Source organism: Brassica rapa, chromosome A08 (genome assembly GCF_000309985.2).
Source record: "Brassica rapa cultivar Chiifu-401-42 chromosome A08, CAAS_Brap_v3.01, whole genome shotgun sequence".
In the NCBI taxonomy this organism is placed as follows: Eukaryota; Viridiplantae; Streptophyta; class Magnoliopsida; order Brassicales; family Brassicaceae; genus Brassica; species Brassica rapa.
Window position 1 is genome coordinate 21,613,852 of NC_024802.2, and position 11,221 is coordinate 21,625,072.

General features: G+C 38.0%; 5 protein-coding genes across 5 annotated transcripts; all 5 read right to left on the reverse strand.

The window, feature by feature from the left end:
- Positions 1-300: 300 nt before the first annotated feature.
- Positions 301-1,433, reverse strand: LOC103836322 (glucuronoxylan 4-O-methyltransferase 1). Its single transcript, XM_009112567.3, has one exon. The coding sequence runs from the start codon at positions 1,197-1,199 to the stop codon at positions 354-356; it is 846 nt and encodes a 281-aa protein (XP_009110815.1). The 5' UTR covers positions 1,200-1,433; the 3' UTR covers positions 301-353.
- A 143-nt stretch (positions 1,434-1,576) lies between these two features.
- LOC103836665 (probable serine/threonine-protein kinase At1g09600) lies at positions 1,577-6,486 on the reverse strand. Its single transcript, XM_033277566.1, has 5 exons — positions 3,843-6,486; positions 3,475-3,759; positions 2,772-3,317; positions 2,582-2,682; positions 1,577-2,478 (listed from the first exon to the last, which is right to left on the reverse strand). Exons 1-5 carry the CDS (start codon positions 4,329-4,331, stop codon positions 2,352-2,354), a joined length of 1,548 nt encoding a protein of 515 aa, XP_033133457.1. The 5' UTR covers positions 4,332-6,486; the 3' UTR covers positions 1,577-2,351.
- Positions 6,487-6,711: 225 nt separating this feature from the next.
- Positions 6,712-7,858, reverse strand: LOC103836324 (60S ribosomal protein L21-1). Its single transcript, XM_009112568.3, has 2 exons — positions 7,569-7,858; positions 6,712-7,103 (listed from the first exon to the last, which is right to left on the reverse strand). The coding sequence occupies exons 1-2, from the start codon at positions 7,803-7,805 to the stop codon at positions 6,846-6,848; spliced, it is 495 nt and encodes a 164-aa protein (XP_009110816.2). The 5' UTR covers positions 7,806-7,858; the 3' UTR covers positions 6,712-6,845.
- Positions 7,859-7,900: 42 nt separating this feature from the next.
- On the reverse strand, positions 7,901-10,124 carry LOC103836325 (transmembrane emp24 domain-containing protein p24delta3-like). The gene is made up of 4 exons (XM_009112569.2): positions 9,552-10,124; positions 8,829-9,041; positions 8,661-8,737; positions 7,901-8,570 (listed from the first exon to the last, which is right to left on the reverse strand). The coding sequence occupies exons 1-4, from the start codon at positions 9,789-9,791 to the stop codon at positions 8,426-8,428; spliced, it is 675 nt and encodes a 224-aa protein (XP_009110817.1). The 5' UTR covers positions 9,792-10,124; the 3' UTR covers positions 7,901-8,425.
- A 33-nt stretch (positions 10,125-10,157) lies between these two features.
- Positions 10,158-11,202, reverse strand: LOC103836326 (germin-like protein subfamily 2 member 1). Its single transcript, XM_009112570.3, has 2 exons — positions 10,942-11,202; positions 10,158-10,856 (listed from the first exon to the last, which is right to left on the reverse strand). Exons 1-2 carry the CDS (start codon positions 11,057-11,059, stop codon positions 10,312-10,314), a joined length of 663 nt encoding a protein of 220 aa, XP_009110818.1. The 5' UTR covers positions 11,060-11,202; the 3' UTR covers positions 10,158-10,311.
- Between the last annotated feature and the right edge of the window lie 19 nt (positions 11,203-11,221).

Consider the following 11,221-nt stretch of genomic DNA (forward strand, 5'->3'; position numbering starts at 1 on the left):
CACCTATGTTCTAGCCGATTGCAAGGATTAAGAGATGTTGTAAAACAAAGCTCTAAGTTTTTATAATTCAATAATCAAAGTCGTGTCTCTTACAAACCCAAGAGATCACATTATATAGCTAATAGAAATCCTAAAACTGATAGGATAAGAAACTAAAACGTATTTAGAAAAGGAATGGAAAGCTTTAACTAAAAAGGAAATAATAACAACAAAACCTAAGGGAAATAGGATGTACGCTACATCAATAACACAGTCTCTCTCTCTAATTTCTTATACTGTTTGAGCTTTGTTGAAACAGTAAGCAAGAAAAAAAGAGTTCAGATTCTGAGTAGCGTTAGGTAACATTTTGTCAACTATGGACAAAAGGGTCTATTTGATTCTGATCCATCTCTATAGCTAGGGATAACGAAATGCCTTAGTCTTCCTTCTTGTTTCTTCATATACCCTTCACACAAGAAAGCCTTTGAGAACTTGTCTTCCACTTCCCTATTCACATCATGCACAAACACATCAGTCTCTCCCACCCGTTCTCTATTCCTTGCCATCATCCCCGCCGTGTAAATCGCTGTCATCCTCCCAGGAGCCTCGTCGTAGTAGCCAGTAGGCGCATCGACCATGATCAGATCCCAACTAGTCTCGTAGATCTCTGCAGGCAGACCCTTGAGTGCTAGCTGACACATTGAGTACCTTGGATCTCCAACGGCTGTGCATTCAGGTCCTTTCCCAACTTCTATGAGATTCTCTGCTTGGTTGACTTTACTATCGTACGTTACATGGTATGACTCCAGCATGGGGAACCGTCTCTTGATCTGTTTTATCCACGCCTCGTCTTCTTCGAGGAATACTGTTCGGCCGCCGTAGTTGAGAGAGCTCCACATGAGGCTGTCATGGCCTAGACCAAACACCAAGAAGTTGCAGGGTGACTTCTTCTCGAGTACTCTACTGCTGACAGCTATTTCCTTGAGCGTTTGTTGCGGTGTGATAACTGAAGTGGAGTAATGGATCAGGGCTTGCGCCAGGGAGCGTGGTAGCTTGTTGCAGGCACCAGCGCAACCCTTTGATCTAGTAGTCTCTTCTGGAGTCTGGTGTTGCTGGGAAGTTGTAAGAGTCGATCTCACTATGAAGATGAGAACCAAGGCTGCGAAAAGACAAATGAGGAGAAGCTTGAGCTCTTGGGTTTGACTTGTTCTAGTCCTCATTTGTTGGGTTCTTCAGAAGTTAACAACTTGAATCCTAATTGATTGTTAGCTATATATGTGCTAATGAGATTAAAGATGATGTTAGGTTAATGCTTAGATATGAAGGGAATGTAACTAGTCTATAAGTGTACTTGAGAAAGACATGTCAGCTAACTTCAGGTTCTGCAAGAAGCAAACAGAGAAGAAGCCTTTATATTCAAGTTTACTGGTGGTTGGCCGCCACTAACATTTCATTACATAGAGACTCACGTAGTTAAAAAAATTTATAAATAATGAAGAATCAAATAAATTATACAATTTTAGCTTTCAACTTTACACAACAAGACCTCAACAAAAGATAAACTGACTCTACGTTGTCCAACCTCAAACTTTCTTTATCCTTCTTCTGATTAAATCCCAAAAGATTCTTGTCTGTATCTCTCACCTGCCATTTGCAGCAAGAGACGCTCGAGTCTGTACTGTCACATTAGTTTTCTTATCCACTCAAGCAGCTAACTGAATCTGTCTTTCATCTTCTTTCAACATTACATCTAAGTTTCCTCCTGCAGAAACTAATGCTCTTGAGATGTTCATTCTCTTTATTTTGTTCACTTCACCCTAACACATTGCAAATAAAAATGTGATTAGCCTACAAAAGAGTTTCACCACATAACAAAGACAGTTAATGGTGTCAAGCTGTTCTTCTTACCCGTGGATTCTTTGTCTTTTGTACAATCATCACCATCCTTTTGCTTTGCCTTTTTGTTATTGTACTTATCTTCAAACCACCGTGGATTTGCTATAGCGAAATGTGATGCATCTCTAGCAGCTACCGAGTTTGAGAATTTTGTCAACTGGGCTGATCCACGTTGAACAAATGAGCGTTGCATCCTCAGCTCTTTTCTAGGAGGAGGAGAACGACTCGAACCCCTCATCACAACACTCTTCAGTGCTGCATCGTCATTAGGATTGAACTTCTCACCAATGCTTGTCTGATTATTCTGCCCTTGACATTTCTTTTTAAACAAGAAAATAAAACCAAAGGTTAACATTACATGAATATAAACATTTTAAAGAAGAAGGTAAAAAAAAGGTGGGTTTTAAACTTTTGAATGTTTGTTTTGTTTGAAAAATAATTTATAATAAAATTTGAAAGAAAAAATACATTGTCTATTATGCTAGAACCTTACGTACTTGTATTGATGCTAGTAACTCGGCGTTGGCATCTGGAGCTGGCACAGCTTTAGATTCTTTAGCTACTTGTTTCAACTCATTCTCTTTACTGATTGTGCCTTTCTTTCTGGTGGATAAAGATGAAATTGGGATGCATCAGTGTTCATTATTAAGTCATAGAAAAACATGTTTATGTCAACACTATGGGACAAGTAGAATCAGGATCTTACCGTCTTGCTTCCTCTTTTTGAAGCTTCACATCAAGTTCCTTTCTCGGTTGGTACTTTGGTAAACTTGATGGGTCACTTGCAAAAGGTTTTGTCGTAAAAAACTGATTTAAAAAAAGAACAAACGTGTGAGACAAGAAAGATATATAGACTACTACTAGGCATCAGACAAGAAGTGTTTCATAGCTTTTACCTCGCTTTCGAGGGCATGAGCTGTGGTTCCACGGGCATCTGGTTCAACAGCTAGAAGAACTTCCACTAACTCCAAAGCCGAAGATGGAAGACTCTTAACCGTCTCAGCTACACACCTTTTGTAAGGCTGCTGAGGTTTAAAGATGGTGGCATGTGGGAGTTTCGATCCTTTCCAATACTCTTCAGAAGGTGAACCACAGAGTTTAAAGATCTTGTGTAGCTGTTCTACCTCTGTTCTTCCCGGCATGATAGCCTTCCCATTAAAGAGTTCGGCTAGAATGCATCCTGTGCTCCACATATCAACAGCAACGCCATAGTCCGTTGACCCGAATAAAAGTTCAGGTGGACGGTACCACAGAGTAACAACACGGCTAGTAAGAGGCTGCTTCTGGTGGTCACCGTAGAAGTTAGCAAGACCGAAGTCTCCAATTTTGAGATTGTTGTTATGGTCAAGCAGCAGGTTAGAGCCCTTGATGTCACGGTGCAATACGCCTCGGCTATGACAGTGTTCTAGACCATGAAGCAACTGTTTCATATAGCATTTAATCTGCACCAAACACAAATATTTTAGATGAGAACCAAACACATAATAGCATGGTTCTAAAAATAGGCCTAGACGACAACTTTATTAAAATTTTAGACTCAAATCGGTTTAAATTGTTCTAAGTCGGTAAAAATCAGCTTAATCAATATACTAGTAGTACCTGTGCCTCAGAGAACTTAACACCAGGGGTTGAAGCAAGGCCTGCGAGATCATGTTCCATGTATTCAAATATAAGATACATACTTCCTGATACCCTAGAAGTGATCAAACCCTCAAGCTTCATAACATTAGGATGGTCAAGCCTTCGTAGGATGATTATCTCTCTCGCCATGAACCGAACACTGTCTGGATCCATATTAGCAAACCGCACTTTCTTCAGTGCAACTATCTGGCTCGTCTCTAGGTCCCTGGCTTTGTACACACTGCTATACGTCCCTTGCCCAATCTAAACAGTAGCCAACAATGTCAATCAAAATGATAAAACCCCTCGTCTAAAGATGAATCGTAAAACAACCCCTGAGGTCTCACCTTTTCTAACTTTTCGAAGGAATCAGCCTTGCGTGGGATCCATCCATTGATAGCTTCACCAGCAACTGAAGCTAACCAAGAAGGCCAACCAGCCACAACCTGAGCTCCTCTTTCTCCGTTACTAACGCTGGTTATCCTAGTCATCTTAGGTTGCTGCGGTGGTCCAAGTTTATTGGTCTCATTGTTGGGCCGTCTCTGGAACACAGACCTGGAAGATTTTCTCTCGAGGTGCACCTTTGAGACCTCACCAGATGACATGGGAGTTGAGTTTGTGGCATCACTTGGTATCAAAACCGCCAATGTGGTATCCATGTCGTTGATAAAACCGTCCGAAGATGATCCTACATTGGCTATTCTGGAAGAAGCAGAGTTTTTCCTCTTCTTGGAGGGTTTACTATAAGGCGTGCTTCTTCTCTCCTTGACATTGCTGATGTTCTCGTCGATGATGGTATCATTTGCTCGTGCTCCTTTGGAGCAACTGCAGCCCATAACAACAACAAAGCTCCACAGGGAACACAAAAGGTTGGAGCGTTTGATGTGCTTTTGAAGAAAATGATTTGGAATTAAAGAATCAAAGGAAACACTTTGATCAATAGAAATGATAAGAGAGAGAGGAGAGAGATTGGGTATAAGAAAATTTAGGGATGAGAGGAGGTTAATTTCTCTTTTTCTATTTTAAGACATTCAAAGGGCATAACAGAATAACGGAAAAAAACTACAGAAGCAGCTGTTTCTATCTGTTTGTCTGCTAGAGCAAATAGAAGAATGACAGAGATTAGTCCACTATTCACGGAGACTTTGTTATATGAGAAACAGAACATCAATATTATTAAAACAGGATCACTCTTATCTTTTACCCCTATAACTACTTGGAATATTACTTATTTTGCCATTGGACCTATTTTAAATATACTAACTGCCATTTTGCTACATATATCTTTACCTATTACGGCATTTTTGGTATATTATAACCTACCCATTACTTCCTAAAATCTCGGAATCCATAATCCTCATCTATATTCTGAAAGTAACTTTTATCTTTCTCTATCAAGAGACTAATGGAGGAGAATTTTCAGAGAAAGAGACATCGACTTCTTCATCGCCAACAACAACTAATTGATCGACAGTATTTAACCGTCCAATTTCCCGAACTCGATTCCCCAAAAACACCTGCCCTTATCCGCCGTTTCCTTATTTCCAATTCGGTATTAAACTATTTTAGGGTATTACTTTGTATCTTCTCATCTTGAACATTCATCAAAATATAGTACTTTTTATCTTTCAAGTGTCGAAATATTTGAATTTGACGGGAACGAGTGAAAGTGCTAGGCTTTATTTTTTCTTACAAACAACTATTTGATTTTTATTGATGGGTTATACAGGTATAGCTGGTGATATCTATATCAAAGGCATCTCAGTCACTAAATACAAAAGGTGAAGGTTTCAAATATAGTTCTGTAGGGGAACATTGAAAAAGTGTAGCTTTTATTATTAATAGAAGAATATTGACATTTTTATACAGGTCTGCTGTAAAGGAATCTGAGGAGGGGGCATCTAAGTTCTGAGTCGAGGTTTGAGAAATTTCTCGGTCTTTGTTTTTAATTGAATACATACACAAAGATATGTGCACTAGCTACTTGCTTCTGTCATGTTGTATTCTAATTTTGGATTACATCTTGATGATGATTTCGAGCTTACATTTACTGAGATTTGTCAAAGTTTGGAGTTTAGAAAATGTATAATATAAATGTATCGACTGTATCTTGGTTTTCGTCACTAAGCTTAGTGGTGATTGTTTTTAATTAAGGTTTTCTATTGTTGGTTTTTGTGCGTCCAATATCAGGCTTGGTCCTCATGCATTGTTGGAGTCTATGCCAGTTGATGAATTTGCCCAAATCTTACCTAAAAAGAAAATAACCATAAAACCTCTCATAGTTGAACATGTTTAGAGCTTACTTCATTTTCTCACTTTTCTCTTGGCCTTTATGCTTTTTTCACCGCTTACTGTAACATTGAATCTGGATATATCACAGTTTAAAGCTTGCAATAACTTGATATAATCTTCTGTTTCATGGGCAGAGTTTGATTGAGGGTTTTCCTCTTCTTTTGCTGGGTTTCATTACAGGTATTGGAAGTGGATAGCCAATGAACTGATGTACCAAGTAATGATTCTTTAAGCTATTAAAAAATTGATCAATGTAACTCACTCGTCTCAGTTATAAGTGTTATAATTAGGATAATACTAAAGAAACAATAATATGTTGCAAGCTTTACAAATAAAGTTTATAACTAATTTGTGAAATGCTTATCACATAAGTGTATAATTTATATGAAACTTGACATATAGTTTGCAAAAATTATATTAAATTTAATTAATATCAAAAAAATAATATATATATATATAATAATTAAAATTCTTGAATTAGTAAAAAAATTAAAACATAAATATACCCATCCTTTCAACTAATGTAGTTATGGCTACGTCACAAGTGTATAGTTATACAACATCACAAATTCAATATAATTATCAAAATCCCTTACTATTCATTTAAACAAAATATTTTTACCCAAATGTAATTACAAAAAAAATACGAATATGATTAAAAAGTATAAATATAAAAACAAAATTTCTAAAAATATGTAAAACAAAATATATACCCGTCCTCTGGAGGGCGGGTCAGAATCTAGTACATTCATTATATTTTACACTCTGTTGTTGACTCTTTTGAGTTCATCAGTTTGTTCAAAACAAATTAACGAGGGTGTGTTTATGTTAGTGACCGCCACGTGGAGCTTTGTGAGCCCTACGTCAAGACATCTCAAATAAGGCTCAATATAAATAAATAGTGGAATCGGATTGGCTAATTGGTTGTAGACAAAAGTCAATAACAAAACTTATGTTATATAAAATCATATTCTTGGTCGAAGAAAGTCTCAAGTTGATACAAAACATACGAAGGAAAGATCCAAACACACAAAACACCGAGGATGGAAGTAGAAAAACTAATAGCCTCCCTTGAGATCGTTGACGACGTCGTAAGGGATGGGAGTGACAGTCTCCAAGGTCATACCTTCGACCATGAATCCTGGTTTGGGTCCTTTAGGCTGCCTCTTGGTGCTTATTGTTTCGCCTTTGGCTTTGGCTGCAGCCTTGAGCTCATCGTTCTTCTTAATCCTCAGCTTGAACTCCTCTGCGCACCTAGACTGTTGCACGTGTTCCACACGCACATGAAGCCTCTTCTTAATGATTCTGTTACCAATCTGAAACACAACATCCAAGCATACATGTCAGTCACTACTAGTACATGAATTGATTTGAAGCAAGCATTCATAGTCATAAATACAAACATACAAGCAGTTCCAAAGATCAGGAACTGAAGAATTCAATCAAAGAAAACCAAAAGGGATCACTTTTCGAATCTGAAACCAAGCTACAACTAGTTCCCGCAATAAAAATCAAATCTTTGAGATAAAAATCAAAACCTGAACACAATTGCACATTTCATTATAAGATCAACAGATTGACAATCTAAATACCTCAATAACTTCCAATCCCTAACTAAAAGCTAAATAACAGTTGATAACTAGTTCAGCAATAAAAATTAAATCTTTGAGATAAAAATCAAAACCTGAACCAATCACAATTGCACATTTCATCATCAGATCAACAGATTGACAATTTAGAGAGCTCAACAACCTAAAGAGATGTGAGTTATTCGTTCAGACCTGTTTGTTAACTTCAACACCAACAGCACGTTTGGTAACGTTCCAGACACGACCGGTACGACCGTGGTAGAACTTGTGAGGCATACCCTTGTGGATCGCACCATTCACCTTGACATCCACGTAATCTCCGACCTTGAAGGTCCTGAGGTAGGTAGACAATGGAATTGTACCCTTCTTCCTGAACCCCCTCGCGAACAGATCTCTTGTCCTAGCACGAACTCCATGTCCCGCCGGCATCTTTAACTGCTTACAAGTGATAACCCTAGAGAGCCGCCGAACCAGTAGAAATGAGAGACACGCTTATATCACATGTCTTCTGAGCTTAGGGTTTATTTAATGGGCCTTTGGGCTTTACTTGTTTATAATCTCTTCATATATTATGTACTTTACTGTAATCACTCATTTTATCTTATGAATTACAACAAAGATAAAACGTGTGTGGAAGCCCATTTGTTCCACTTTTGACTGATGGTTTTTTTTTTATAAATGTTTCCATTTCAGGAAAACAATTTTTACATTAATGAAACTTATAATATTTTACCATAATCCACGTGAAATTAGTTTTCATAAAACGGTTTTGAACTGGTGCAAATTTAACCGTAAACACATGAACCTTCATAAACTAAATAAAAATTTATAGTGTTTGATATAATATTTTAAATGTAATAGAACAATAAATCAATGTTAGAAAAAATAATGTTTAGCCTTATAGCCCTGAACAAACATAAAGTGCAAAAATGCAAACACGAAAGAAAGGAGAGGAAATGAATATTTGTTCCTGCTGTCAAAAAAAAAAAAAAATATTTGTTCCTTTTAATAAGAAAACTCTTAAGAAGGAAGTGGATGAGACAATATGCTTAGATGAGTTTCTTCTTCTCAAAGTAGTGCTTCAAGTAGGCTACTTGTAATCCAGAGACAACAATGCAAATACCCAGTGACATCATACTGCACCAAGCTACTCGCGAGTTCGTTTTCTCACTCACTGTCCTCATGTCTGCTTCTCTATAAATTGCCCATTTTGATATACAAAGCTTGATAATTAGAATCAGAAAACAAGGAAAGAAAAGTGAATATGCATCTGAACATTTTTACTTGTTTCTTAGGTAGATTAGATTCTCATGGATGGCTTCGACTGCCCCTTCAAGTTTCCTAATCTCCAGCTCCACTCCCTACGTTAAACAAGCAGCATATTTCAAATGTCTTGAAGAAAGAACTACATGTACATATATAGTATAGTATAAAATATGTATGAAAGCTGACCTCGAGCTTCTCTCTCTTAGCAATAGAGGCCCAATCCTTAGTAGCGATTCCAGTTTTCCATTCAACGTTGATGCTAACGTCCTTGTTGCCGTGACTCTTTGCATCTGCCCAAAAGCAGGCTATGTAGTTCCCTGATTCTTTCGTTGTAAACGCAAATTCTCCATGCGTCACGTTTTCCGAATGGTGCAAATTGTTGCCGTATGGTGACGTCACCTACAGTATTAAAAGAGTATATTACACCAAGTAATGATACTCTTCTTATAAAAACTATGATCTGGAAATGACAATTGGTACAATCAAAACCATAAAAAATCTTTGTTACGTTCTTTTTCCGAAGCCGACCGGATGAGCCGACATGGCATATATAAAAAGATTGTATCATTACCACTAAGGAGTTGAAAATTAACGTAAATTTTTAATCGTAAATCAAATAAATTATTATAGCAAATCAAAGAAAGACATGCAACATCATCATCACTATTTTCCTAATAAGGAAACTTTTTTTTTGAAAAGAAAATAATAATAAGGAAACTTGGATCGAGCATTATTAAGAGTTAAGACACGCCTTTTTTAATTCCTTGTGGTGATTAATTTCAAACGTGAAGAGGGAAATGACATTATGGATCAGTTGTAACTTACGGATCAAGTAACACAAAATATTACAGATTCTAATCACTGAACAAGCGAGAAGATGATGATGATTCCGAACCAAAGACAATTTACCTTGGCGGATATAGTGGGTTTGAGGGAATGATCCTCGGAGATGATGATGTAATCGGCCAAGACGACAATATTGCTCTGTATTTCTTCAGACACGCACTTAGTTCCCGTGGTAGGCACGTCTAGCCAAATAGCCTCACCGACCGGAACCAGAATGAACAGAAGGATCGCTGTCGTGAGGCCGTGACGCATCTTGGCAGACATCTTCTTCGTCGAGTTTTCAAACTTTACTATTGTATTCATCGATCCGTGTCTTGTGGTTGTGACCAGATCTTTGCTCTTTTAAGTGTTTTTTCTGTTTCATATTTATTTTGTTTTCTTGGGCCTTGTGGCATATTAGCCCATGGGCCGTTTATGATTAATCTCTTAACAACAGATTAATGTTTATGAAACGGATTAACTTGGTCTAGTCTGTGAAGATGACTGAAGAAGCTGACAGATAAATTATACAAGGATCTAATTAGCTGGCCATATGATGTACACTTAGGTTTGAAAGACGCAGCACATGGGGGAAGTTTAAGATTTGAATCTTATCAATTAACTAATCAGTTTTATTATGCCCATACGTGTAAGTCTATAAAACTGGATTATACAGAAGAAGATAATACATTAAAACAATGGAACTCAAATGAACACTCAATGATGAATTTATTGGTTTTATACTTTTATTACACAAGATAAATAAAAATGAGTAAAAATCATTCTTTTAGAAAACAGAACCTGACAAAACCAGACAAACCCGGTAATGAAAATTTGGAAATGATCATTTCTTGGGCTGGAACCTGCTTTTAATGTTTCTAACAATTCTCGGAGTTGTCTGAAACGCTTGAGACAAGATCTCATCAGGAACAGGAGGCGTAGAACCGAACAGAGTAGCACCGAGAGATTGAGTTCCAGGAAGCTGACTATTAAAAGCAGCGATAACAGCCGCAGGGACACGACCGTTGTTCTTCTGGAAATGAACAAGTCCTCTGGGGAAAGCGAAGACGTCACCTTTCTTGAGAGACTGAGAGATGAGCCTGTTGGCAGTCGTGAGAAACCCGACGTCGAGTGTTCCTTCGAGGACGTAGACGACTTCGGTGGCGCGGGGGTGAGTGTGAGGCGGGTTTAAGCCGCCTGGCGCGTAGTCGATGCGAGCGAGGGAGACGCCGAGCGTGTTAAGACCTGGGATGGTCATGACGTTGGCGCCTGTGACCAAAGCTCCGAATGTGTTGTTGGTGAGACCTGGGTTTGCTATTCCTTGTGAGAAGAAATCGAGTGATGAGACGTTGGCTGCGTCTTTGCAAGGGAAGCCGTTGACTTTGATTCCTGAAAGTTCGTACAGAAAAAAATTCAAGAAAATGAAAAAAAATGAGATCAAGATTTAGTGATAATTAAGTGAAGTTTTATTTACCAGAGGAGAGATCAGCGACGCAGAGGTCTTGGAGCATGTCGGGATCTGCGGAGACTGTAATGAAGAGGAAGGCGACGAGGCAGAGGAAGATGGAGAGGAATGAAGTTGGTGAAGCCATTGTTGATTGTTAATTGTGAGACTGTAACAGTTGAGAATGATGGTTTATAAAGGAGAGAGAAATTGAAGAAAGGAATGACTTTTCACGTTGAGACAGAGAGATAGAGAAGCAAGGAACATGCCTCTTGCTTTTATTTCTGTCTGAATGAAATGTCAAAAGTCA

Coding starts and splice junctions, on each gene's coding strand:
- LOC103836322 (XM_009112567.3), bottom strand. CDS start 1,199: ATGAGGACTAGAACAAGTCAAACCCAAGAGCTCAAGCTTCTCCTCATT.
- LOC103836665 (XM_033277566.1), bottom strand. CDS start 4,331: ATGGGCTGCAGTTGCTCCAAAGGAGCACGAGCAAATGATACCATCATC. Junction 3,760..3,842: donor CCTTCGAAAAGTTAGAAAAG/GTGAGACCTCAG, acceptor GCTACTGTTTAG/ATTGGGCAAGGGACGTATAG. Junction 2,479..2,581: donor CAAAAAGAGGAAGCAAGACG/GTAAGATCCTGA, acceptor TTTATCCACCAG/AAAGAAAGGCACAATCAGTA.
- LOC103836324 (XM_009112568.3), bottom strand. CDS start 7,805: ATGCCGGCGGGACATGGAGTTCGTGCTAGGACAAGAGATCTGTTCGCG. Junction 7,104..7,568: donor GTGTTGAAGTTAACAAACAG/GTCTGAACGAAT, acceptor GTTGTGTTTCAG/ATTGGTAACAGAATCATTAA.
- LOC103836325 (XM_009112569.2), bottom strand. CDS start 9,791: ATGAATACAATAGTAAAGTTTGAAAACTCGACGAAGAAGATGTCTGCC. Junction 8,738..8,828: donor CTAAGAGAGAGAAGCTCGAG/GTCAGCTTTCAT, acceptor TGTTTAACGTAG/GGAGTGGAGCTGGAGATTAG. Junction 8,571..8,660: donor CTAATCTACCTAAGAAACAA/GTAAAAATGTTC, acceptor GGCAATTTATAG/AGAAGCAGACATGAGGACAG.
- LOC103836326 (XM_009112570.3), bottom strand. CDS start 11,059: ATGGCTTCACCAACTTCATTCCTCTCCATCTTCCTCTGCCTCGTCGCC. Junction 10,857..10,941: donor CGTCGCTGATCTCTCCTCTG/GTAAATAAAACT, acceptor ACGAACTTTCAG/GAATCAAAGTCAACGGCTTC.